This window comes from Artibeus jamaicensis, unplaced genomic scaffold, assembly GCF_021234435.1.
Source record: "Artibeus jamaicensis isolate MK-2021 breed Jamaican fruit bat unplaced genomic scaffold, CSHL_Jam_final contig_467, whole genome shotgun sequence".
Lineage (NCBI taxonomy): Eukaryota > Metazoa > Chordata > Mammalia > Chiroptera > Phyllostomidae > Artibeus > Artibeus jamaicensis.
In genome coordinates this window covers 4260685-4287947 of record NW_026521845.1, presented here as the reverse complement: position 1 = coordinate 4287947, position 27263 = coordinate 4260685, and the positions used below count along the sequence as shown (strand labels likewise).

At 39.9% G+C, this 27263-nt stretch overlaps 1 protein-coding gene across 8 annotated transcripts in view; it reads right to left on the bottom strand.

Annotated features, from left to right (window-relative positions):
* The window catches only part of KCNT2 (potassium sodium-activated channel subfamily T member 2), a 197967-nt gene that overhangs the window by 118714 nt on the left and 51990 nt on the right, over positions 1-27263 (bottom strand). For 5 of the 8 annotated variants that reach the window (XM_053667314.1, XM_053667318.1, XM_053667319.1 and 2 more), the window contains 4 exons: positions 16413-16492; positions 14167-14266; positions 3800-3848; positions 1337-1396 (listed from right to left, as the gene is read on the bottom strand). In XM_053667314.1, coding sequence (XP_053523289.1) covers positions 1337-1396; positions 3800-3848; positions 14167-14266; positions 16413-16492 — 289 coding nt within the window. Of the gene's footprint in view, positions 1-1336; positions 1397-3799; positions 3849-14166; positions 14267-16412; positions 16493-18853; positions 18967-20327; positions 20580-20649; positions 20709-27263 lie in introns of those variants that run through there. The other 3 variants (XM_053667316.1, XM_053667315.1, XM_053667320.1) reach the window with 3 other exon arrangements.

Genomic DNA, 27263 nt, shown 5'->3' with positions numbered 1-27263 from the left:
CCCTATGTTTTAAAAAGAAAGATCGATGTCTGCAAGACAAAGATTTCCCCCCAAAACAGATCATGGGGTGAAGCACATGCAGAAACTTGAACCAAAAATCAGTGATGAATGTGACCCCCATTCTGCTAACTTTCTCCCTTCTTGTCTACTTCTGTCCCCCCTGATGGCTCTCTTCTTCTTCCAACAACGATGATATATCAGCATCCCCACCAACATGAGCCCGAGCTTCTCCCTTGGGTATTTTTCCATACTTAATGGACTCACTCCCTTCACACATCGGTTGACTTCTTCAGTGTCTACGTTCATAATTTGTCTTGCATCGCATCCGTCTGTTCATTTCACCCAGCCAAACACTAACTCCCAGTTTTCCTTTACTGCAACGGTGTCTTCACTGAGCACTTGGCCCCCGTGTGATGTCTCTCTGAGCTGCGGGGCCCAGAAGCTCTGAACCAATAGCCCTAAAATTGCATTACTACTATAGAACTCCCACGTGCAACATCCTCCATCAATTCCCGGGGCACGTTACTGTCCAAAGCGCTCACAATATCATCCCAAACATTTGGCACCTATATTTCCCTAAATGCCCCATATTCTGGCCACACTTGAGTATTTATTATTCTCTTGATTTTATATGTGCATTCCTTCATGCCTCTCTTAATTCTATAAATCCCTATTGTCCTGTCTTCTCTCCTTTCATTAGTGAAATGACCGGATCAGGGGCTTTGCAGAATCCATCAAGGATTTTTTTTTTCATCCCGTGGCCTCACTGAGAACACCTGTTACTCTGCCTTCTGTTATTGTCTGTGCAATGTTTCCAACCCAGCCCCACTTCCAGACTGTAAACTCGTAGGGAAAAAACAAAGCAAAGCAAACAAAGCAAAGCACGCACAGTGAGGAGCTCTTTATCAAACAGAGGCTCTGTAAACTCTGGTTAAGTTGTGTTAGCCAGGCAGAGCCTTGCCAAAAATTAAGAGAATTCATTAAAACGGTTCCTAGCAGACATGGTTTTGTTCCCTGGGCGTTTTTTGTACATATCGGGGCAAGGGATCGAGAACAATAAAAGGCCAGACCACTGCATTTGCTTGACTCATACGAGCATGTACGTAATGGACAAATTAACCCGTAGGAATTAGTGAAGTCTGCTTCAGCCACCAAGGAAAACATTACTATATTACTAAGCTTTCTAAAAATCACATACTAGAGAGGTTCAAAATAATTAAAGTGCTTTAAGAAGGGCTTGCCTTCTCCCCAGAGTATGAATCATAAAGACAGGAAAGCCGGGGAAAAGCTCTTAATGTGTGCTGTCAGCAGAAAACTTCTAATGAAAATAGCTTACCTTATAACTGAGATAACCAAGTAGTATCGTTTCAAACAGACTTATCAAGGCCACTAAAACCTAAAATATAAATTTTAACTTAATGAGAAAATGTCATTAAAATAAAATAATATGTATTCAGGATTATACTACTATAGAGAACATACTGTATTCATGATTATGGCAATTTATAAAGTTAATGAATGTATAAATATATGCACACGTGTATCATATAGCTAGATATATATTTACATGAGATATGATACAGGGGGTATTACGAGGCACATTAACTCATATACGGGTGGCAGGTTGTAGGTTGTCCCCTGCACTTCAGCTTAGCTTTGGTTATTTCTAATACTCCTTAATAAGTCTTTTCTAATTTATTATCCCAAGTGAAAATGTGGGAGTAGCATAGTCAGACTGGCTACAGTTTGCGTGATATAGAAAGAACAGGTTTTTGCTCTGTGCATTCTTAACAGTCTCACACCCCTGCCTTCTCCCCACGCCCCCAAATAACACCCTCCGCCAGCAACACCACCCGAATCTGAGACCCAGTCACCAGAAACAGCAGTTCCCTGCAGAAAAGCACAGGAGCTCTGGGTTGGATATGGTCCATCCTGTTGCCTGCCTCACACGGAATGAAAGGGCCGCGTTTTTGAACACTTAACAAAATAGCCAAGTCAGCGTCTCAGCAGCCTTTCAGATTGTGTTTGAATGAACTTCACAACCCATTTCCGGTTTACAGCCGGAAAGGCTTGACCTGCCTCCTCCAAGCAACTTCCGCTTTTCTCTGTATTGCCTATTGTATGTATAATTCCACTACTGAACTAACCAAAGACAGTGATTGCAACAGAAGGAGGAACTAGAAAAGAGATCCAAACATTCCTGTCAGCCCTTTAGGATACAGAAATGGAACCAAAATCACAAGCCTAACTCAGAGGGCAAGTCTATTCGTTTGCAGATTTTAAAGTCTGGGACAGCCTGCGGGAGAAAGATGGATTCCCCTGGAGTTTCACATTTTGACTCCTTGGGAGTGAAAACTTTGATTTAGGTGAATTTTGAAATGTAAGGACAATTTAAAAACTTATGAATGCAAAGGAATATAAATAAAATATGTTCAAAAGTGCATACATCAGCTGCACATTGTCATGATAAAAAATTCGCACCTCTTAGATTTTCTTCACAAGTCTTCTGAATCATCCCTGCCTTTTCCTGGAGGTACGCATTGATAAAGGACCTCTACAGGGTTTTTAGCGTGAATTACTCAAACTCCCATTTTGGAAATGAGTGCTATTATTATTTGAAAACGTTACTAGGAGACAAAAGCTATGTGACTAGATCAACATGTACTTCAGAGCCATATGTAACTCTTTGTAAAAATATTAACTCGCTTTACATGTGCTCCTCTCTGAAGGATAATTTAGAGATTAAAAGAGTGCCTTTTTAGTGCACACTGAAATACGTGAAAAGAGTTATTTTTAAATTAACAACACTGTAATGAAAGTCAGTGTAAAGTGATGTAAAATGCAACTTGACTTCAGGAAAATATGAAATGTCCAGACATGGTCAAAACTTCAACTTTATAATTATAACCCTAGTGCACACGTCATTGAAATAACTCATTATCACCTATAAAATGCACAGAATTCACAATTGTCTTTGACTTTAAAAGACAAACCCAACAGTTGATTTCAAAGTGTTTTAAAGGTTGTTCATAAACAGAGATGCTTCAAATCATTTCATATCATTCCAAGTCCCTCTCTTAGAATAATTTGTACTTTTGAAAAATAACAGAAAATAAAACGCACTTGGAGGAGGGAGACAGAAGCGAGGATGGAAACTTGTACGAAGGCTGCTGGTGTGGAGTTCGACAGGAAGGGGAGGAGGAGACAGGATGCAGAGGACTCTGGGGAACGTGTCAGCAGTGAAACTCAGACTCGCTGTGCTTTCTCCTGTGGTCTTACTCCTTCCTCCAGACTTCCTAATCCAGGGCATGCTTTTTATTTGATTTACAAATTGTCTGCCTCAGCACCAAGCTCTTGCTATTGGAAATATGAGCCGTTCATTTGATTCTTGATTTATTGATTATTTATTGAGATTCTCACGTGTTCCAGAGACCAAGGGCATAGGGAAAAAAGCACACTTGGATACAAGCTTTTGATTCATTTTTCAAGGATTGCGTAACAGGAATTTGGAAAGCTGGTTAGAGGAATTGGTGGTGCTGAAAACACAGGCTGACGTGGGTTCTCTCCACACCCAGGACAGCGATCTGAGTCTAATCCTGACCATGAATTCTCACGACAGAAAGCAGGGCTCAAGCAAACATGAAGAAAGGATTGAATGTGTTTGTCTAAAATGTGCAGCACAACTAAACAAGCAATAAAACAAGCTCATTTTTAATACCAAGCATTTCTCTCTAATAATATTTCTCTGGGAAATAGGAATAAATCCAACAGTACAGGAATAAACAAAATTGTACGTGACCTGTAGGCCCCATAATGGCAGGCTCCTGTTCACCCAGAAGATACGAGACCTGTGAAAAGAATGACGAGATGTTACTTTTTTAAATGTGGGAAATGCATTCATTTAAACATTTTGATTGAAGTTAGAAATATTTAAATAATACTAGCATGAGAAGACAATAAAATATCTAAATTAGAAATACAAAAACATTATGTCCTCTCAGTTCTTTTGAATAATAGCCAGTTCTATTCCACAAAATAGTCTTTTTAATTTCATTTTCAGCCTCGTGTTAATAATAAAAAAAAGATAAAGAGGTTTTATTTAAAGAGTGGTTATAGAGGGTCCAAAATCCTCAAACCCTACTAATCAAATTCTCCATTGAAAAGTCACTTAAGGGTCTTCTATAAACCGTTAAGATTTTGTTCATTTTAAAGCTGTTAATACTGTGGCAGTACAAATTCAACAGGATTAATACTAGAGGTACAGCCAGTAACTCAGATTATAGACCACATTAATATTTCATATCTGGATTTATAGAAAATACTTAACATGCACAACAACACCTGTGACCAAGGATAGCATGGAACATTCCACAGGACAAGAATTGGCTGTCCTTAAATGTCTGTTAAAAATCATTTCATCCTTAGTGTCAAAAATTACTTATACTCTGCAAAAGACAGCATAACATCTCTGCCGTCTCACTAGCTATCCCGGTTCATTTTTGCACCCTGTCCTTATCTGAATTTTTTCGTGTCCTGTGGCTCATTCACTGCAACATGCTGCATTTGGGAAATGATTTAAATAATGATATTATGTTTCCCATAAATGCAAATAAAAACCCACAAAATCAAACACAACAATCGCAACAAAACCCACTCACTCTCCCCAGTTAGGAAATATGAGATTCCTTCCACAAAATATTAAGTATGTTCTTAAACCTTCAGGTCATTTTCTTTTTGGTAATATGTTAAGCAATGACAAAAAGCCATAAACTCTTGAAAATTCTTGTTTTAAATAGAATTACCGAACTTACAAGGACTATTCAATGAAACTACTTAGTATAATAAGTAGTTTAATACCCTGTAATTCCAGAATGTCATATCTACCCGAGTAATTGACATCTTCAGTTGCTCCAAACCAAACTAGTGATCTTTCCCCCCAAAACCTGGTCCTCCCAGTTTTCCACATCCCAATACATGGCACCAAATTCCACTGTGTTCATGTATGCAAAAACTTAGGCATTTTAGATACTTCCCACTACTGTGTTTGGAAATGCATAACTCAGTCCTCAAACCTTTTCGATTCTACCTACCAACTATCAGTAGAATTGATCTGCCTTTGTCCATCTCCATTCCCACAACCACCTTAATCCAAACTGTCACTTTCTGCATTTCTTTGGAACTGTTGCAAAAGCCTTCCCAGAGAAACACTATCCTTCCTTGTCTTCTACATTTTTCCTCGAATTTACAGTTACACCAATTCTTTCTCAATCCATTTTGCCCACATCGCCTCACTGTGTACTGACATCGCATTTTGGTTAAGATAAAGACCAAAACTCTTCCTTAAATTAAATCAATTGGGGTGACATTGGTTAATAAAATTATACAGGTTTCAAGTGTACAGTTCTATGATACATCATCTGCATATTGCATTATGTGTGCACCATCCAAAGTCAAATCTTCCAAAACTCTAAGCGTGGCATTCTGAGACTTATTCTACCATGACTTCTCCTCCCCATCTCAGCCCTTGACTTGCCCTCGGGAACTCAGTTCAACTCTCCCTCAGAAAAACCCTCTCTGAAGTTTCCACTTGATCGAAGTAGTCAATTAACGTCTAAGGTGACATCGCTCACTGCCCTTTGCTTCTATGCATCTCAGTTGTAACTTTAAGTTTATGTGTAAATCCATTTCTTGACTTGGTGTAATGAGTCAGTATACTCATTACACTTGCAGTGTAATACTTCAAGTTCTCACTATACTGCAAGTTCTGTAAAATGAAAGTGTGTCTTTTTAATGACCATTGTAATCCCATGGCTGTCTGTGGACACGAGTGTAGTGGACAATGCATCGATATAAACAAATGGATGGCTTCCATAAAGGCAAATATATGGGGATGAGTCCAGCAACACTGTCCTTTCCAAACACATATCACAGTGTCGCTGACATTTCAGAAATTAGACCAACCCTAGGTATGGAAGAGTGAAAGGCTATATACAGTTTTTGTAGATAGAAACATGGCATGCTACAAAAACTACTAAATAGTAAGAAAAGTCTATACTGATAGCTGAAAGATTAAAAATAAATTGCTAAACATGAGTTGCTCAGCACTTTCAGAGGGACACTGGAAATTAACATGGATTTACTAAAAGCTACTTTGATCAAATTGACAGTATTTTCCTTGGGATGTTCTTTTCATAGTTCTTAAAATAGCATGCAGTATTTAAATTTGAAAAAGACCTTGAGAAAATATTTTTTTAGACAAGGCTATGTAATGTAGAATAGCTCTCAGAATCCTTTAAAAAAGACATTTCTACAATCTCAAATATATACATTGCAATGTGAAGTGAGATCTCCAAAAGAAAGTCCTGTTTTTTACCCTTTAGTGAGCACTAAATTGGATAAATGCATAGAAGGAAATGTCTAAATTCTAATAAAAACCTAGTGCCCAAGCTGCCCTTTCTAAATCAAATTTATTGTGAAAAACAGTGTAGGACCAATCTGCGCATTGTTAGTTAATGTCCAGAACAAATGGGGAGTGAAATAGACGGGAAGCCAGACCATAATTTCCAATGAAACTTCACTCCCATTGACAAAAAGCACTAGGAGGAAAGAAAACCTGCACATGAATATTTATTGCAGCATTATTTATATCAGGAAAGGAACCGGCATCTACCTGAATACCCTGCAACAAGAAGACAAAAGTAGCCTCCTCATCATCAATAGTAAAAATATCCCAAATGAGAAAAAAGTCAATGACAAAGACAATGTGTATATATATATATAATATCATCCTATGTCAGTGTAAATGTATTCTATACACCTGTGCATTCAGAGAGAGAATTCACAAAAGATTAATCATCAAAATGTGCTTTCTTATGCACTGAGATTTTTAGATAACTTTTACCTCCTTTTCCTCACCATTGTAATAATCATGAAGCATTTATAAAATAATAAAAGATGTCACTTTTTAAAATTATAAAAATAAAAGTGAAACAGAAGCACACATAAAAGCAAAACTGATATCATCCAGTTATTGTGAATGAATCTGGGCCTAGTGCTACAACTCCTGTTTGAAGATTCATTAACACAACAGGAAGAGGCCTATTAACCAAAAAAGTCTCAGCAGATGTGGAGTATGGACAGTTAATAGGTGGAGCCTTCCTCATGGTCCATGCAGTACCTGTACCTATGGCCTTGCCTATAGGCAGGAAAACAGCTGCTGAAAATGACCAATCAGCTTTGGCAGCAGGGGTGGGGGTCAGGGGGTGAATGTGCCCCCCAGAAGAATAAAACATTGCGTAAACACCTGCAGGTAATAGGGTCAGCATGGAGGGCAGAATTCCTCAGGAAAGACCCGTGGGTCACAAACACAAGAACTCAGGTTGATAGCGTTCCAAAGCAAACAAATGCGAGCTTATATCTTATTAACACAAGTACGATCTAAACCAGGGAGGAAAGTTAGGAAACACTCCCACAGGTACCAGACACTGAGAACTGAGGACTAGGTGTGGTCCTAGATCCGAATCTCCAGGACATGCAAAATTCAAGATGAGTCCCACCACCGAAGTGACTGAGATACCAAAGTGTAGTAGACTCTTAACAATATATTAGAAAGGTTTTTCAGTAACTGAACCCTCTCAAAAAACACTGGGTAGATTCCATACTAGGCTAGGGAGGACCTGTCTGGGTGTTGGGGTGAGAATGAAGGGCTGAGTGTGCAAGTCTGGGTGGGGAGTGTCCTTGAGGGCCTTTCCATCAGACATCAGCTGGGGCAGTGGCCTTGGTCTATCAACACTCACTCTCCCAAAGTGGGCCTCTTTGAGTTCCTCTTGATTGGTCCCTACTACCCAAAGCAATTTACAGATTCAATGCAGTACCTATTAAAGTACCAATGGCATATTTCACAGACATAGAACAAACACTTCAAAAATTTATATGGAACCATAAATGACCCCGAATAGCAACTGCAATTTTGAGAAAGAAAAACAAAGTAGGAGATATCACAATACCTGATATCAAACTGTATTACAAGGCCACTGTAATCAAAACAGCTTGGTACTGGCATAAAAACAGGCACTTAGACCAATGGAACAGAACAGAGAGCCCAGAAATAAACCCAAGTCTCTACGGGCAATTAATATTTGACAAAGGGGGTAGTAACATAAAATGGAGTAAAAATAGCCTCTTCAACAAATGGTGTTGGGAGAACTGGACAGCTACGTGCAAAAAAATGAAACTCGAGCACCAACTTACACATACACCAAGATAAATTCAAGGTGGATAAAGGACTTGAATATAAGCCATGACACCATTAAAATCCTAGAGGAGAACATTGGCAGGAAAATCTCAGATATTTCACACAGCAACATTTTTATTGATATGTCCCCTAGAGCAAGGGACATAAAAGAAAAAATAAACAAATGGTATCTCATCAAAATAAAAAGCTTCTGCATGGCTAAAGAAAACAGTATTAAGATAAAAAGAGAACCAACTGTGTGGGAAAACATATTTTCCAATGATACTTCAGACGAAGGTTTAATCTCCAAAATATACAAAGAACTCACATGACTCTGCTCTAAGAAGACAAGCAACCCAATTAAAAAATGGGCAAAGGACTTGAACAGATACTTCTCCAAGGAGGACATACAGAGGATCCAGAGACGCATGAAAAGATGCTCAATATCGCTAGCCATCAGAGGGATGCAAATTAAAACCACAATGAGATACCACTTCACACTGGTCAGAATGGCCATCATAAACAAAGCAACAAACAACAAATGTTGGAGAGGTTGTGAGGAAAAGGGGACCCCAGTTCACTGTTGGTGGGATTGCAGACTGATACAACCATTATGGAAAACAGTATGTAATTTTCTAAGAAAACTAACAATGAATCTGCTTTTGACCCAGCAATTCCACTGTTAGGAGTATATCCTAAGAACCCTGAAATGCCAATCCAAAAGAACCTATGCACCCCAATGTTCATAGCAGCACAATTTACAATAGCCAAGTGTTGGAAGCAACCTAGGTGCCCATCGGTAAATGAATGGATCCAAAAATTATGGTACATTTACACAATGGAATTCTATGTAGCTGAAAGAAAGAAGGAGCTCCTACCCTTTGCAACAGCATGGATGGAACTGGAAAGCATTATGCTGAGTGAAGTAAGTCAGGCAGTGAAAGACAAATACCATATGATCTCACCTTTAACAGGAACCTAAACAACAAAACAAACAAGCAAGCAAAATATGACCAAAGACACTTAAATACAGAACAGGCTGACAGGGACCAGAGGAGAAAGGGGAGAGAATTTCAGGGGAAAAGGGGAAAGATTCACAGGAACATGTATAAAGAACACATGGACAACATCTAAGGGGGGGTGGGGAGTAAAAGACAGAAAACTGTACTTGAACAACAATTAAACTTAAAAAAATAAATAAAATGAAATAAAATTAGCTGCAGCCAGGAAAAAAAAACACTCACTCTCCCCTTGCTCGACTACGTCTCTGAGACTTTGGGTCAACGTATCCGATGCACCTGATGCCCACATGAGACCTGAGTCTGAAATACAAGCGAGAGTAATGGCCCATAATGTTAAGAAGTGTGTGTCCCTTCTCTACGTGCTCCTTATGTGTCCAAAAGCCAACTGCAAAAGTTCTTTAGGCCAGCATCTAGCCACACAATGAAAGTGGCTTACATACACAATATTGTAGTTGCCCTGCTGTGTGTGTGTGTGTGTGTGTGTGTGTGTGTGTGTGTGTGTGTAAAAAAGGAGAAAGAGTCTAGAAAACTGACTAGGAACACCAGTATTAGACACTAGTAAACAAAAAAATAATAATTTTGGATTTCTGAGACTATATACATCAAAGCACTTGGTGCTATGTTAATCTTTACTGTGACTATATATTAGTCATATGACAAAAGTAAACAGTCTATGTGATGGTATTCATTCCTGCTGGGGACCAAACATTTAGAAGATATTGTCAAAATCATATTTCTTCCTTTAAGAGTTATTACCCAATCTTTCACATGAGTATGTCACCATAATGCACATGTTGTTTTCATCAGCCCCTGATGTCACATGCAAATCCAAATACCATGAAATATGAGCCCAGTCACGGGCTTCATACCTTCACGTCTGTCACTTGCTGTCAGAAGTAATCATCACTTCACCAGTGGTAAAGTGGACAGGATGGGTGACTTTGGGCACAGAGTGAAGAACACTCAGCAGCAGTGAGTAAAGCTGGTGGATCATCTCTCAGTGAAATGCACAAACCACACACTGAGTATGGGGTGTCCTTTGCTAACTCCCCTAAATCGTTGGCTACAAACTGTATGTACCCCAGCGTTCGTCACTTGCCCAGCTTCATACATTAACAATAAAATTATTTTCATATCCTTCAGTTTGCTCAGACTTGCAACATTTTCCCATCAGTTTGGACTCCTGAAGGGACTTCAAAATAAAGCAAAACAGGACAAAATAGCCTCAGCGTTCTTATGGCAGCAGCTCTAATTAAATAAATCTCCTTGCTGAATTAGCCTCATTATTTCAAAAGAGAGCCTGTGCCCATAAAGGCCACTTCTGTTTTTCATTAACCAGTACTTCCTGGACAAGGGCAACCAAACAGAACATTTATTCAAAATGGGGCCATGAGTTCTTTTGGTTGTGTGCTAATTGCAGTAATCTGATTTTTCAAATGTATATCCTCCATAATTATGGCTGAATATTCTTAGTAGCATGGCATAGAAGCTAATTGTAGGAAACTTTGTTCTACTTTGTGTTTTCAAATAATGTAATTTTAGTCCACTATCACCCACCAGAGCCCTTTTACCCTTAGAAGGAATCGGTCGTGACTCAATTTGTGATTTTCAGGTCTCTCAAAAGTACAGGTTATACATAAATCAGCAAGTTGTAAAGACAGTTCTGGTAGGTTTTTGAAAACATTTGCAATGTGACGTCTCTAGGCAGTGGTCTTTAATCATCTCGGTGGTACAACAATATCAATAAGCTGTTGAGCGTAATTCCATGAATTCAGCAACACCCGCTGGCCCACCGCATCCATGCTCAGTAGGGGAGCTCCAGAAGCAAGAGCCACAGGGTCCTTGTCCTCAGCGAGGGTGTGAGGAGAGCCGAGGAATAGAGGCAGTCGACCCTGAGTAACCCGGGGTTGAACTACCCGGGTCCACCTTCGATATTGTCAATGAATACTGTGAGTGTATTTCCTCTCCCTTCTGATTTTCATAAAATCATCCCTTCTCTAGCTTACCTTATTGTCAGAATATAGCATACAAAATATGTATCAGTCAGCTGTTCATATCCTCAGTAAGGCTTCCAGTCAACAGCAGGCTTTCAGTAGCCAAGCTTGGGGAGAGTCAGAAGTTGCACATGGGTTTTCGACTGTGCAGGGGGTGAGGGTTGGCTCCCCTACCCTGCCATGTTGCTCAAGGGTCACACATAAAGTCTACGTCAGTGTGCTAAGTGTTGTGACAGAGGCACTCAGGGGTGCTGGCAGAACACCTGAAGTCACTGCTAACCCATGCTAGCACTGGGCTGTAGTCATGGCAACGGGTAAGAATTGCAGATTCAGTGTTATCCGAGAAATTGTTGTCCTGAACATCCAGCAGTCCTAAAGCTAGTTAGGGGCAGAGGTAAAAAATGGAGGCCGCAGAGCAAGCGCAGAACACGCTCCATGGCCCCGAAGCAGTGGAGAGCAGAGTCTGCCTGTGCAGCAGGTGGTCCCCAGAGGTTCCTCCTGCGGATGCCCAGAGGAGGAGGTGGGTGGGGTGAGGTAAGCAGAGGTCAGAGGACCTCCATGGACACACTGAGTCCCTCCGCCATTTAACAAGTAGCTGCTGAGGGCCTCCTGCGTGCCTGGCTCTAAGGCCTCAGACAACGGTCTAGGCTCTTGTGGAACAGCCGTTGCGACCCATAAGAAATTCGCAGAGAACAAAAGAAACCCGTAAAAATGTGCAATACGGAAAGACCAGAAAGGCAATGCAGAAAAGGGAAAAAGTATTTTAGACAGCCTTATGAGAACATTCCAATTTTAAACAGGATGTTTGATAAGGCTTCCCTGAAAGTCTGATTTTGAGTAAAGATCTGAGGAAGTGGGTCTTGTGGTGTCTCTCGAAGATTCCAGAAGGAAGAGCAGGTGTGAAGGCTGTGAGTCTGCAGTGTGTCTAGTGAGGACCTGGGAGCAGGGAGGAGGCCAGTTTGGCAGCAGAATGGGGTGGAGAGGTGACATCAGGAGGTGGAGTTCCCAGGAAAGTGGGGGTCCCTATAGGTCATGGTAGCCATTGTGACATTTGGAGCAGAGCCATGCCACAGTCTGGCTTATGTTTTAAAGGCATCCTGGCTGCCACCTTCAGAATAAACTGTGGGGAGCAAAGACAGAATCGGCAGGACTAGTGAGGAGGACAATCGAGATCATTCAGGTGGCAGAAGTCGGCCTGTGCAGGATGGGGCATCAAGAAGGGACAGACGGTAAAGGTAGGCTGCATGGTAAAGAGAGAAATCACAGGACTTTTTCAGGGCTCTGCAGATCCTGCAGAACATGAATCAAAATGAGGTGAGGATGCCTCCAAGGCATCTGGCCTGCCAGCTGTGGGGAGGGGGCTGTCAGGGGAGCAGGGTCTGAGGAAGGACATAACTGTTACTCACTGGTCGGTGGGAGGCCCAAAAGAGGCTGACCCGAACATGGCCCATTGAAATGACATCCCAGTAGAGGAACTGAATATGCAGTTAGAACATAATCAATGAGTTAAGCAGCCTTTGTAAAGGCATAAACAGATCAGTTCTATGTTTGGGGCCTTGTGGGTACGAGAAACACTGGGGACCACTTTGTAGAACATAGGACTGGCCAACCACTATGTGGTATTCCTGAAACTAACACAAAATAATACTGAATGTGAAAATATATATATATATATGCACATATATACATCTATGCATATATATACACTTCTGAATAAATACCGAAATGGTTAGCTCTGAGGGCACAAATGAGAAAACAGGGAAATAGGATTGAAAGTACAAAACTAAAAGGAAATAATGTACATAGAAGAAGTAGCCCAGTGCCAGGAAAAGCAGTGTCTCCAACATCCCCAATTTTTTACAGACTGAAAATTCCCTGAGGGCAGAAAATGTTCCTTTTCAGAGCAATACAAGTATAGGCTGAGCATTCAATAAAGACACAGTGAAATAACAATGCCCTTTCATTAAATTATTTTCTAAAGCATTACCACTTGAATTATTACACAACAAAATTCCACATGTGAATCTTTGACTTATCCCCAAAGCCTTTACTAAATACAGAATCCTTTCCCCTGTCTAACCAAACTGAAGAGGAACCAATTCATGCAAAATGCATGTTATATCCTCAGTTTCCATTTGACTTTAATTTTGTACAAATTTTCTTAGGGCAGATTGCCACACGAAAAAAAATAGTTGTACAGAAGTGAACCACCAATGTTGTTTTCTGCTTTGAAAACCACTTTAACTGTAGTAGGCTGGACAGGGGCCCCAGGCGGTCATCAGATAAAAATTATGTAAGTCGCCGTAATACACCCAGTCGCCTGCCCTGCTGCTTCCAATGAAGACACAGAATAAAAAGATAAACCCACCTGTGCGATAGCAGTGCAATTTGTCAAAGCAACAGGATCATGAGTAAAAAATAAGTTAAATCAAGAAGCCATGTAACTCAAATAAGACAGAGAACTACACAAACTAACTCTGAACTTGACAGTCATGTGTCCCCATGGATGCTGAAGAGTTTCTATCAAGAGTAACAGACCATCGCCGAAAATATGTACAAAGCTGGTTCGTAGTAGAACAACACATGTAAATGAAGGGCAGAAAGTTATTGGGCGTCTAAAGAGATAGACCTGCATCCCACACTTACTTAGGGTATTTTGATTAGCAGTAAAAACTTTACAGATTGGTGTCCAGTATTAGCATTAGAGAAACAGATAAAGACCCTAAGTGGAAATGGTGGAAAAGAACTTACAGAGGTGATATCCGTGTATTACCTGAAAGGCAGCTCAGTTGAATTGCAACAAACATGTAAAACATCTTTGGAAAAATAATTAATTGTATATAACATCCTTTAATATTGTAGTGAAATTCAAAGTAATCAAAAGAATATCATTGAGAGTCAGACAGAAGTACCTTACCATTCATTTCCTTGTGAAGGGTTTTCTAATAGCACTCGGATTATGTATAATAAGCAGCTTAATAATTTGAGAGAAAAATTGAACAGGCGTATTCTGAGACCTTTAAACAAACAACAGAAATTTGATTTTCATTTGAATTTAGTCCACAAAAGACTAAAAACACTTGTTAAAAATATCAACTTTAAGTACAGCACTTACATTGTACTTAAAAACTACAATACCACTATTGCCTAAACTCACTGAAGTTCTAGGTCGCTGAATTTTAATTATCTGAATATTGAAACAAAGAGCGTGATTGAAGGAATGCTTGAACTGCAAATGAGAGCAGACCTAGTGGAGAGTGAGTCTAGGTTTGAGCACCCAGAGACCACAAAAACTATGTCTCCTCAAGATTGGTTCAAAAATGCTTAGAATATTAAGCATTTCATACAGCCACGAGTTTGGGAGTAAATTTTAGCCAGCTAGAAAATCTAGCTGCTTACACATTCACAGCATAAGTTATAAAACTCTTACCTTCAGAATACCTTGCAGATTTTGATTACAGAGAAATTATAATCATGTCTATAATTATACATTATACTTCTAATTAGTAATTGCATAATTATAAAAAATCATAATAGAATGTGCTGGGAAATACAGAGATACAGAGTCATTTTGAATTTGACCAATGGAATCTTTCTTTTCCCTTTAAGTTAATTACCAGTGAAATCTCAGTATTTTTGTGGGGAGTAAGATTTTCATGTACGTCTTTTTTGAAACTGTGTAGGTCACAGTTATGCAGTCTGTCATACTTAATGAAGATGAAAAAGAGCAATTAAGAGTAGCAAAACATGCCCGAAGTCTGATTAATAGAAGCATTACCTCTCTTGCAACAATCAGGCAGCTTCTGATTCATGCATTATGAATAACATTGAGAGAAAGGTCTTCCCATAATTATTAGTTAATAAAATCTGGAAATGAAATGCCAGTTTTTTACCTTGCTACATGTGAGTGCACCTGAGGTGACATGTCTTAGCAGTAAAAGGTTAAGGCTCATTAATTGTGCAGTTTTTCCTAAGCTTTGCTATTACAATGCTATGCACATTTTATGGGTTAGCTTCTTTAGAAAGTCTTTTAAATTATTAATGAAACTGTCCTGGTTTTATAGAACTTGCCTCCCAAATGACTGCTTAGTCAAAGCTGGCTGCTGATGACATAGCCAAATCATGCATTTATCTTTTCTGGCCTGGAGAGATAGGATTGTTACTATTAAAAAAATCAAGGAAACTTTTTATTCAAAAGATGTGGCCCCCTTTGGGTGATATCCGTCAGCATGGCTTCCGTGGACACTCAAAACAGTCAGAGGAAAGAGGTGTTAGTCATCCCTGGCCCTCTCCCAGGACCTCACCTGCCACTACACCTTTCATCAGTGAGAGGTCCCCTCCTGCCAGCCTTTGCACGGTTCCCCACAACCCAGGCTGCTCTCTTTAGACCCTGCAGAGGCCCCGCTTAGTGAAGACCACCCCTAGAGGGTCCAGGGGCCCCAGTCAGAGAGGGCAAAGCTGACCCCAATGTAGTATAGACATCGTCCCTGGTTGCCAGCGTTTGAAGCCCTGCTCACACAAAAAGCCGCATCTTGCCTCATCGTGTATGACTTTCAAAAATGCGTGGTGCCATGGGGAGGCAAGAAGGATCCTTTGACACTTGGACCTTGAACAAGTTTAGGTCAGGGACTGCCAATTTCATATCCTCTCGAAGTCCCAATGCTGTCCCCAACTCATCTGGCACTAAGAACCCACAGGGATGTTAAACTCAGCTTAGCTCTGCACTTCCTGGCCCAGCTTCTCCAGAAAAGGGTGCTGGTCACCTGCCTGTTCTTTGTCACAGTGCACCACTGGGCAACACTGAACTCTGCCCCCATGGAATCAGACCATTATTCTCTCCCTTAGGATCAGCCTGAATTACAAGAGGCTTCTCATAATAAGGTGTCCCCCACAGATAAACTGTGACGACCCCCTCACTGGTCCAGGGGGCTCACTCAGAAGAACCCTACTTATTCATGTGGAATCTGGACAATTAAATGCCTTTAGCTGCCTTTAAGGCCAAGAGACCTTAATACCAGCAGATTTCTAAAATTCTACTGCCTGGCAGACAAGATTTTTTTATTGTACGGCTCTATTTAAAGGACATTTTGCAGGATTGCAATGGAATTGTTGGAGGTAAATATATATGTGCAAAAAGGCAGGGGAATAAAATGAATGACTTACTTGATCTCTGGTTTTTAATAAAAAATAACTTTAGTCTCTCTTTAAATGTGTTTTCATTCATAAAGAATTCAACTTGTACCCTGCAAACAGAAAATAAAACATAATTAATTAAATGGAAAACTAACATATAAGAAAATTTAAAATGATCTGCATTAGATTTTAAGTGAATCCCAATCACAAAAAAAAATATGAGAATTGGGTACAACATGGATTGTTATGGACACAAGCAGTTGGTTTTCAACTCAGAGACATCACCAGTTCAAATGACATTATGTAGTTAATTCAATTATCTGTATTAGTGGATGTAGTGAGTGATACAGGTCATTCAAAACAGCAGTAATACAAAAGCCTTTCATATGTGTCTGCGAAATAGTTTTTAAGTCAGTGTTTCCCAGTTTTGATCCACATCATGAGAAATAACCAAACGCCTAAAAAATGCAGTTTGAGCAAAACTGCCCCAGATGGGCTGTGTCAAAATCTTAAGGGGCCTGGCCTGATCCTTTACTTTTAACAAGCCCTTCGCTTCACCTTGACTGCATAGTAACCACATCATGGGACGCTGTCTCTCCTTATTTATTTATTTAGGCTCAGGGTGAAATAGACATTGATCAGGAAAGGAGTGATCATTTCAAATACAACGTGACGGTCACCACAGATATAAACCAGGCAAATCGACTGCGATGCTGAATATTATATATTTAATCCTCTATAAAATGATATCAACTCTCAGAAAAATAATATTTATTGCTTAAATGTATCTGCTTTCCCTTTAAATTCTTTCAAACTGCCTTTCATGCGATGGCATAATTATATTTTCAAAATATTGAGTGAAAGGAAAAACAGTGTTCAGGGTCTTGTGACTTGTTAATAATCATCATTTAAATTTTTCTTACTCTCAAACATCAGGACTGCAAAAAACAGCTAACAAAAATATTTTAGTGTTTATACAAACAAAGATTTCATTTCATTTTTTCCTAATATCATGAAATTTTGATAATATCACCCATATAGACTAGATAGGTTTCTAGTTTTGTTTTTTTGGCAGGAGCACTCGTGGGAGACAAAATTGGAGAAAAATTAGCATATGAATCTGCTCATGCATTAAAGAAATATTTCACTACTACCATCAATGCTGTATAGTCATGAACCTTCATCACTATTTTTAAAGCTATCTCTTATGCCCTAACAGTAAAAGGACTTTTTGTTATCAACTGGAAACCAAGTCGTATCTGCTATGCTTTCAAAAAGACCTGAATGCTCACTCACTTCACCTCTGTTCCTAAAGACAGACATAAAATTTTCATCCCTCTCCATCCCTTTCTTGTATATGTTCCATCCTTTGTGTTTTATTCACCTTATAAGGTTAAAGTCAAAAAAAAGGACAGAAATCAAGATTGTCTTGTTCATTTCTCCAGAAAGAAACCCTGAAAATCACAGTGTCTTCCAGCAGGACACTATGGGGATGCACACACACCCCACTCATCCACAATCCTGCACACTCATACACACCACCAAGCACACACAACCTGCATGGAGAACGCCACTAGTGTCTTGGAAATCAGTCACTGGATGTGCTTCCTTTGTTCGTAGAATAAAAAGGCAGTTCGTTTTAAACAAAGTTACTGTAATGCTGATATCAAGTTAAATTGGTTCACGTTTGCTCTGGATACCAAAGCAAATTTGAGAGGGCATGTGGCTCTTGCAGAAGTAATTCAGCAAAGGCCATCCAGGTTTGCTTCCTTGAATTATCAAATTTATAAGAACACAAGTCCCATCTTCATCTAGTAGCTGGAGTTTACTGGGCCCAACAGCAGTGCAATTTCAAGTAAAATGAGATTGTCTGCAGCCTCCATAGGAAGAGACAGCAGTAGCAGAACGGGTTCCTTTAAATATCGAGGTGCCCATCATCAGGAAGGTGCGGTGACTCATAATGTAATGCTCTGTTGTGTAGAAGAGCCGTAGAGAGGAGAGAGAAGAGAATTATCAGCGAGGTGGCCCAACTTTGAAGTGGCCGTCCATGTGAAGTAAACAGCTCTCTGACTCTTACAAACGTACCAAAAAACAATCACAATTTGCAAGTGGCTCGTGTATGTGTGTGTGTGTGTGTGTGTGTGTGTGTGTGTTCCTAAGGGTGAAGACAATTTTGCATGGCGTGAGGTCTCTTGATAAATAAACAAATTCCAAATTCTCTTTTAGTTATAACATTATGTGAAATAAAACAATAAATGTGGTCATCTAAATCTATCTTTCCTCTTAGGATTATAGATGATACTAAAGTATGGTTTGATACAAATACTTTTTAAAGTTAAAGCTGAAAAAATACAAAGCAAAACATTTTGATTCATGTCTTCTATCAAGGACAGAAGAATATCCTTTAGTTTTATGATTTATAATACATAGAGTGATGCTTGCTTTTAGCTGACCTTAGAGACAGTTCTTACCAAAATCAAGGCCGGTTATTGTTCGTATAATCTTTGGGGACTTCCTCCCGCACCACACAGTTCTCCGGTTCTCCGGGACTTGGTCCAGGGTTTAATGTTTGCTCTTCTCAATTCTGTTTATGATTTTAATTGGTTTTAAAAATCCTCTTAGGATGCCTTTTTATAAGTACAAATGTGCTCCCCCTCCTGCTTTTCCTCTCTTCCTCCCTCCCTCTTCTCATCTACATTTATCTGAATTTACTTCCACCTAGTAGGTAAATTTAGTGTATTCTTTCTGAACTTTACCAGAACTGCACAGTTTTAGATAACATACTATGGCACATCTGCCCTAATCACTTCTTAAAATGGAATTTTCTCATGCTTATACTCTGAATAAAATTCTGGACTACTTGATTACATTTACTCCAATATAATAGCATACATAGTATTGTACTTAATGGAAAACAAAGCAGTACTGCAATTATTACTAGGTGGTATTTTCTCCATTTGACATTTTTTCTTGTTTAATGATGACATTTTTATAGAGGTCAAAATGTTTTATTGGGTCACATTTGGGTAGATCTTAAATATTACTTGTTATACTATTTCTATGTATTTTATAATTTTGGTTGCTGTACAAGATGTTTCATTCTGGTGTTTTTTTGTTTTTGTTTTTGGTATTTTAAGTGGCTACTGTGTTGAACTTTATATGCAGTGGTATTTTTTTTTCAGGTTTATTTCTAGGCCTTTTTTGGCAGACAATCATGCTGTTTGACAATCTCCAATATTTCTACTTACATTTCATTGTTCTTGTCTTACCACACTGACTAGTAGTTTTGGAAGGAAAATATGAGCTGTGGAATACATTCTCATAAAAGAAGGCCTCTTGTGCCCTAGCAGTTAAACTGTTGGCCTTGAAATTGCAATAAATATTTATATTTTACTAAAAATCATACCAGGAGTGGATGGATGTTGACTGTTGTCAGAAACCTCTCTTGAATCTGTCAAGTGGATGATACATTCTTGGAGTTTTTTTTCTTACAATGATTTGGTGAATTGTTTTAACAGTTTTTCTATTATACAATTACTTTTTTCATTTCTGGTAAAATAGTTTTTGTAATAGTAAACTAGTCAGGTAATGGACTGCTGGGTTCCCTTTATATGTTTTTAGTTTTTCTTCTGTGATTGTAACGAAGATTGACGTAAGTTATCATCTTTAGATCATTCTAATATCTTCAAATATGAATTGAAAAACTCTCCAGATGTTTCTGTGCTCTGGAACAATTCTGAACACTGTGGACATTTCTTTAATTCATCATCATCAATTTTCCCTAACAGTACCAACTACATTAATATTAATTTTTCTCATTTTCCTCTCACTTGCTTGCTCTGGTTACTTGAATTTAATGCAAAAATCATGCAGCATCTTATTAAAATGCAATTTTCTTGATTAACAGTGACAATTCTTATTCAGTAATTTTAAAGTAGGCCTTACCACTTTATAACACAGAAAAATAATTCTGACCCACGTTCTCAATACATTCTTCTTTCAGAAACATTATTTTGCTTTGTTCGGTTGCTAATTGTTCAGGATGCCAATCTTTTGCAGATATTCTCTTCTGGAACTTTTAGTGGATAGAGAGAGACCATTGGCAAAAGTCTCCTGTGCGTCTCACAACACCATTCCCTCCCTGCCGCTTTCTGATTCTACAATATGGGTCAGAGAGACCTGGGTGAGTCATCTGTTACTCCCTCACCCCCGACAAGGCCACACCTGCCTGCACACCCTGGTCTTTCCGTTGCTTCTTGCCTCTTACCTCCTCATCAGGTTGATTCTTCCTTATTAGGAGAGTTCTAGGTTATCTGTAAAATGTTGCAAAAGAGCGTGGCAAACAGCAGACCCGCATGGGGTTGCGAAGAAGTGTTTGCTTAGCCCTGCCCTTTGGTCATTGACTCTGAACCAGGTTCCTTTCCATTTCCAAATATTCACTCCCAACCTCTGGTAACTCAATTATTTCACAGAGCAAACATTTAAATGGAAACTTGTAAAAAAATAAATTAATTAGTAAGCCTCCGATTGATTTTTCATCTGTAAAAAAAATCGTTTCACCAGTGCATGCTCAAGTGCTCCCCGGGTGGCTAGCCAGCTTCCATCCCTCACTACACACACACACAAAAACCTCACTTTCAGCACTTGGCAGCTCCTCCTACAGCATTTCCCAACTTCTGTTTGCCCATCTAATTTTTTTTGTCATTATTCAAGCCTAACTTTCTCATATCCTGAATCTGTTCCATCTTATAAGGAGGCAGAGATTAATTCCGATGACCTTCGATAGCATTCTCTGCATTTTTAAAATAAAATCTGAAATAATGTCCATTTTGGAAAGGGAACCTAGCTTTGTACACTCACCACACTCATGATACATACACATATAGACACACATGTCTGTGCGTGTGTGCTTAACGTGGATATAATGGCGGAATGGCAGTGCGGCGGGGGGCGGGGGGGGACGGGCTCCGGGCTGCTAACCACTCAATAATCCTGATAGCCCCTCAGTAACTGCGTTTATGCTCCTGTCATTCTCTGGTAATCAGGGCTGGAAGGTAGCTGGAAATAACAGCCTCACCGTTTCCATGGTGAAACACATTACAAGTCTGCCCAGGAGTACTTTTGTATTCAAGTCGCTCCTCAGTGGGAAAACTCCTGGCCTCATGGGTAGTGCTCACTTGCAGGACCTGTGCTTCCTACTTCCTCGTTCTATTGAAAGTGATTCCCTCTAACAACCCCAATTTAACTCAGCCCTAAACGGTGGGGAGCAAAGGGAAAGAAAGCTAGAGCAAATACACGAGGACATATTTACACCCTTAAATTGCAAAGAGACTTTGCCTCTTCCTGTCTCTGCTTGAATGCATGAGGAGGGGCAGGTCTGGGTCAAACCATTATAAAAAAAGGAACACATGCAAATACCAGGACATTAACTCACTTTTATTCTTTTCCGTTCATAATAAAGAGTAACAAGAATATGCAGCATTCGGTCTTCTAATAAATTATGTGGGTTTACAGCCACCAGCTCAAGAAAAAGATCGGATGCTCTAACATCATTTCCATTTTCCCTCTTAACTCTGCTCTCATTACCCATTCACACATGCAGAAGCCCAGACAAATGCATACAGACACAAACATGCACACATACATGCATGTGCACGTGCATACATGTATGTGTATAAGCATGCAAGCATACATGGACACATACATTCTGCAAATATAGCCAGTAGGAAAGTACAAGAAGTCCTTAGAAGCTAGAAAAGACGAGGAAATATGAAATCATAGAAGTAAGCTGGCATTAAAACTGCTGTTCGCCCTGAGGCTGTCTGCCAATTTGGGGGGATGGGGAGTTTATGATTTGATAAGCAGGAGACCTGTCAAAGGGAATCCCAACAAAGGACCCAAGAACCCGAGTTCCCGAGACACAGCATCATCATTGCACACATGGAGAAAAATCCCAGAAGCAGAGGGTGAATGCCATTGGCCATGTTGGCCATGGCTCTGATGGGTAGGAAAAGAAACACAGTGAGAGGCTGTCTTTGTTTTTTAGGGCTGTCATTAAATACTGTTGACTGGGTGACTTCCAAAGCAGAAATTTGCTTCTCATGGGTCACCTTATTCATCCTGGGTCAGTGTTAGGCCTTAGGCATGGCTGGTCGCTTCCTCATCCTTCAATCACTGTCTCTGCTTGACCTCCAGGTGTTTCATTCTCTTGGTTTTCTTACCTTAAACTTTACTTCTGCATATCTTTGGGCAGGCCCAGTTCATTCCCTTCTATTCTCAGAATCAGTCTTCGTTCACAGTGGTACTCTAGGTATAAATCATCTATATGCCCAAGATTGCCTGATTAATACAGTGAGCCAGTCCTCTCCCCCAAATGCATGTAGTCAATGGCCTACTCAGCTCTTCTACATGGATACCTAGTGGACAGCTTCAGCATCACTGAGCCTACATTCCTGATTTTCTTCCCTGAAATCTCCTAATCTGAGCTATTTTCAAATCCGTCCCTCTGGTGGTTCAGGAAAAAAAAGTCACGTAGTTATACCTGAATCCTCTTTCTCTGGTATTATTCTCTAGAGTCTTTGAATAGTAAAAAAATCTTTTTAGCTGAATAATAAAGAAAAGGAGAAAAACGCTTATAATGACTACACTCAGTCCACACCAGCTTGCCAGATTTATCTAAAGACATTTCATTTGCCTTTGGGTTTAAATTTATTTTCAAGGCAAGATATAGGCATCCAAAGCAAAACAAAATTTCAAATGATAAATGCCAGTATTGAACCCAGATGGAAGCTCCATCCATGTATCAATCTACAAAAGTTACCATGAAATATTTCACATCCTTAAAAGCTCTGTGCTGTGCAGTCTTCTATTCTAAGGCATGACCTTTAATCAGATGTGTCTGCAACTGGCAGATTGGATCCCTCATGTGAGTGATGTGAGCGACACAGTGGGAAATGTTGGAAAGGAATGGCCACGTTCTTCTTCCCATCACTTAATGGCATTTAACAAGGAGGTATACCTGCTAAGTCTCCCCATGCTTACCCCACCCCATCAATTCCAATTATGGCATAAAGAGTTCTCCCCCCAAAATCAGAATTGCTTTAAGGGAGAATCAAGCTTGTCTTGCATAGTTTCTTAAAACCCCATTAAAACTCAAGCTCCACTACAGAGGTATTAGTCATTTTCTGCTTATACTCGCTCAGCCAGTGCCTAGAGTACAGCGGATGTCTGCTAATGTATTTGGGATTAAAAATTACTCGGTGGCCGCTGCTGCTAACGTCCCATTAGCATCTGAAGTTGACAACCATCAGTATGCAGAGGCTTGCGATCTGTGGCTGCTGCCATCTGGCATCCGGGCGGGGAAACAGAACTTCCAAATAACCTCTCTCCAAAAGGAGGAATGCATTTGTTAATTTTGGAAGAAAGGCTGTGGATGATACGAATTCCCTGTCACACCAGAATGCTTCTTTATTTCCTCAACTAGACTTCATTATCATACCAGTTATGGAACTTCGAAATCTGGGGGTTGCTACTTTTAAATAAGAACATTCAGCTGAACCTTAAGAAACATGAACAACTCAAATTAACTGAGCTTTCTCTGGTCTTCCTTTGAAGACCTCGCTCTGCTTCCTTCAGGTCTCATTTTAGATGCCACCTGAAACTTCTTCCCCACCAGGGTCTTTGTTAAGGGACACGCGTGTATTTTTTTTTCTTCAGTGCACTTGATTTCTTTTACCATAGTACTGACTGCAATGTGTCAAGTGGCCTTTTTAAGGGTTTGTATCCTTCAAAAAAGACCTGAGAGATCAAATAACTGGTTCTCTGCCCTCCAGGGGATGCAGAACACAGACATGTTCAAAAGAAAAGGAAAAAGATAACTTTCTGGACTAGGGGTGGTGAACACACAACCTAATATTCAGAGGATGTTTTCCAGAATTGTATACTTGAAACCTATATTATTTCCTTAACCTATTCCACCCCCAATAAATTCAATTATAAAGTAAAAAGAAACTTCAATAATTAGAAATTTAGTATATTTACATGTTGGAAAGTGTATACCCTCCTTGAGCAAGGTAGAAAAAGCTTAGCTTAGTGCTGGGCAGAAATAATGAGCAAGGCTAGACTGACATGCACAGGAAGCTACCAAGTACCAGATGGAATGCATCAGCACCAGCACTGAACTTGGAGCTTCCTCAAGAGTTTATCTGAGGGCACAGTTCCACTGCGTGCCCCTCTGAAGCTGCCAGCAATGCTTTGCTTGGCTCAAAAGTTGTGAGTGTGGGAACTGTGTATGCCTTGTTCATAAGAAAATCCCTCAAAGGGTCTTGGTGAAGAAGTAAAAGTTCCATTACAATGGCCGACCATCACTTACTCCTTTGAATGGACCAGGTGGACCAGGCAGTCTCCAGGACAGCTGGTCATTTTGCCTTTGTTACCAAAGCCTCGGGTGTGACCCCAGCAAGGCTGACACCCCACGCAGAGACACACCTGGTAGCACCACCAAGTTGGGCAAAATGACCTGAAATGTCTTCAGGATTAGTCACATGTACATAATGACACTTGACTAGCAAAAAAAAAAGTGGTATAGAATCAAGGATGTTATCATCCGAGAAACCTCCTGACAATGAGGCCATTATCTTTACAGTTTCAAGCACTTTAAGAGCTGCTTGAATGTCTTTCCTGGGGGCGCTGTTAATAGGGAATCGGTCCTCCATTTGTGAGTCAGCAGGTGCTCTCTGGAGCAGCACGCACTTCTCGCATCTGAGATATAGGCTTAATTTCTCCAAAACTCTCATTTAAACACACAGTGGAGCGTTACCGTCTGAAAAGTTCTGATGAGTTCAATAATTTAATGGAAGCAAAGTTGCCGCTGCACACAAAAGGACCAAATTCATACGAAGAAATGCATCGTGCCACGTGGAGAGTGGGATTCATTTGTCACTGCCCTGTGTGGAGGTCAGAACTAGTCTGGTTCCTAATACATCTAGTTCAACAGTTTCCATGCAAAGGTCAAGTCTGGCAGGAGAGAAACTATTTAAAAAGCCAAGTTTTTAACTTGTGTATCTTCAACCATTCCTTACCTCCATCACTGAATCCTAATTATGGGTAAGCCCTTTAGTAGGTGGTTGACAATTAGGGGTAAAAATGAAATAAATGGAAAAAAATTATCTCAAATGACTAACAGGAGCAACATAAATGATATCTTCATCACCCATGGAAATTTTCATCTCCAAACATATGTCTATTTACTGATCAATCATACCATGTTCATATATGCCTGATCTATGCTAGGCATGTATTTTTTTAAATAAGTAATGTGACACCCTGGCTGGTGTAGCTCAGTGGATTGAGCACAGGCCTGCGAACGAGAGGATCACAGTTTGATTTCCAGTCAGAGCACATGCCTGGGTTGTAGGCCGGTTCCCTGCAGGCCAGTTCCCAGCAGGGGACACATGAAAATCAACCATACATTGATGTTTCTCTCCCTCTCTCCTTCCCCTCTAAAGATAAGTAAATAAAATCTTAAAAAACATAAAGATAAAAAATAATGTGACAAAAATCATCAGAACTAGCAGTGATTATCCTCATTATACAGGTGAGACTGGTGAGGTTCAGAAAGATCCTCATGCTCCCCAAGGCCACACAGCTAAGGAGCTGCAGAGGTAGAAGCTGATAGAAGGACAAGTGTACTGTGAAAATCAAATATGTTTTGAAGACTTACGCCCCCATTCCTTAGAATTTATCCTATGCAAATCCGAGATGCCAAGGGCCATAACTTAATCTACACAAGAGATCCTTTAAGGCCATGTTTTATTTCTAGGAGGAAACTGACACCATGAATAGATAGCTGATTTGGACAGAGGTGTCTCCAATTCTACAAGTGACAGAACAGGACATGAACGTAAGTCTGATTGTTAGATCCCGTTTCTTGCCGAGGTACCAGATCTGTCCGGCCATGTCTCCCTGACTTTCAACTTACCACCTTCTTAGCCTCCAACGAGTTTTGGTGAACTGCCTCTACTAAGCATTTTCTTGGGGAGGAGAACTACCCTCATGGAGTGACTGCTGGTTCTGTGCCATTAGCCTAAGAAACTGATTATGGGGACATAATCAGTTCTTTAAGAGAATGACCACTTCCAGCTAAAAAAATGAAAAAAATAAAAATATCCTGTCTCATTTTTGCCCAGTTTTTCAATTTGTTTTGGAAAACAGTGCCATGATCATTATAAATCCATAGAAGACCAGTCCTTTAGGTTTTGTATAGGATCATCTCTTCTGGAAAGTTAGAATGAGATGCGGAATATCCTCAAACAAGCTTTTTCTTCTCGATATGACTTACAGCCCTGGGTAGCCCCAAGTAACCAAGGCTGACAAATGGTCCTCAGATACCACTAGTTTTATTTCTCCCTGTTTGCCTCTGAGCACAAGAGAAAATTCTTAGCTACCATTTGAATGGCAAAAAAAACAAATGTCTGACCTCACTCCTCTCAAGTAACCATTTTCCTATTCAAGCAAACATACCCAAGCCAAAAAAAAAAAAAAAAAAAAGGTGTTCATTGATGAAAAAGCCAGTAAGAAATACAGTAAATCTTTCCTCATTGTGGGTTATTACCCAAATACTTTCTTTTACCTTTGCCTGCTTAAAGAAGAAGCATTTCAGTGTCGAGCGTTGATCATAAAAATAAAATCATGAATGGAGTAGAGATTTAGGTTTTATGGGAGTTTCCTTCTTTGCTGGCTCATGACTGCTTGTCAGTACTAAAAATTAGTTAGCACCTTCTTTGCTCATTAGGAAGAATTGCCCCCTGGACTGAGGGTGCCAGCCCATCTGTAACGATGCCATGCTCAAGACTGGCAGCCTTGCCTAAGACATCCTGAGAG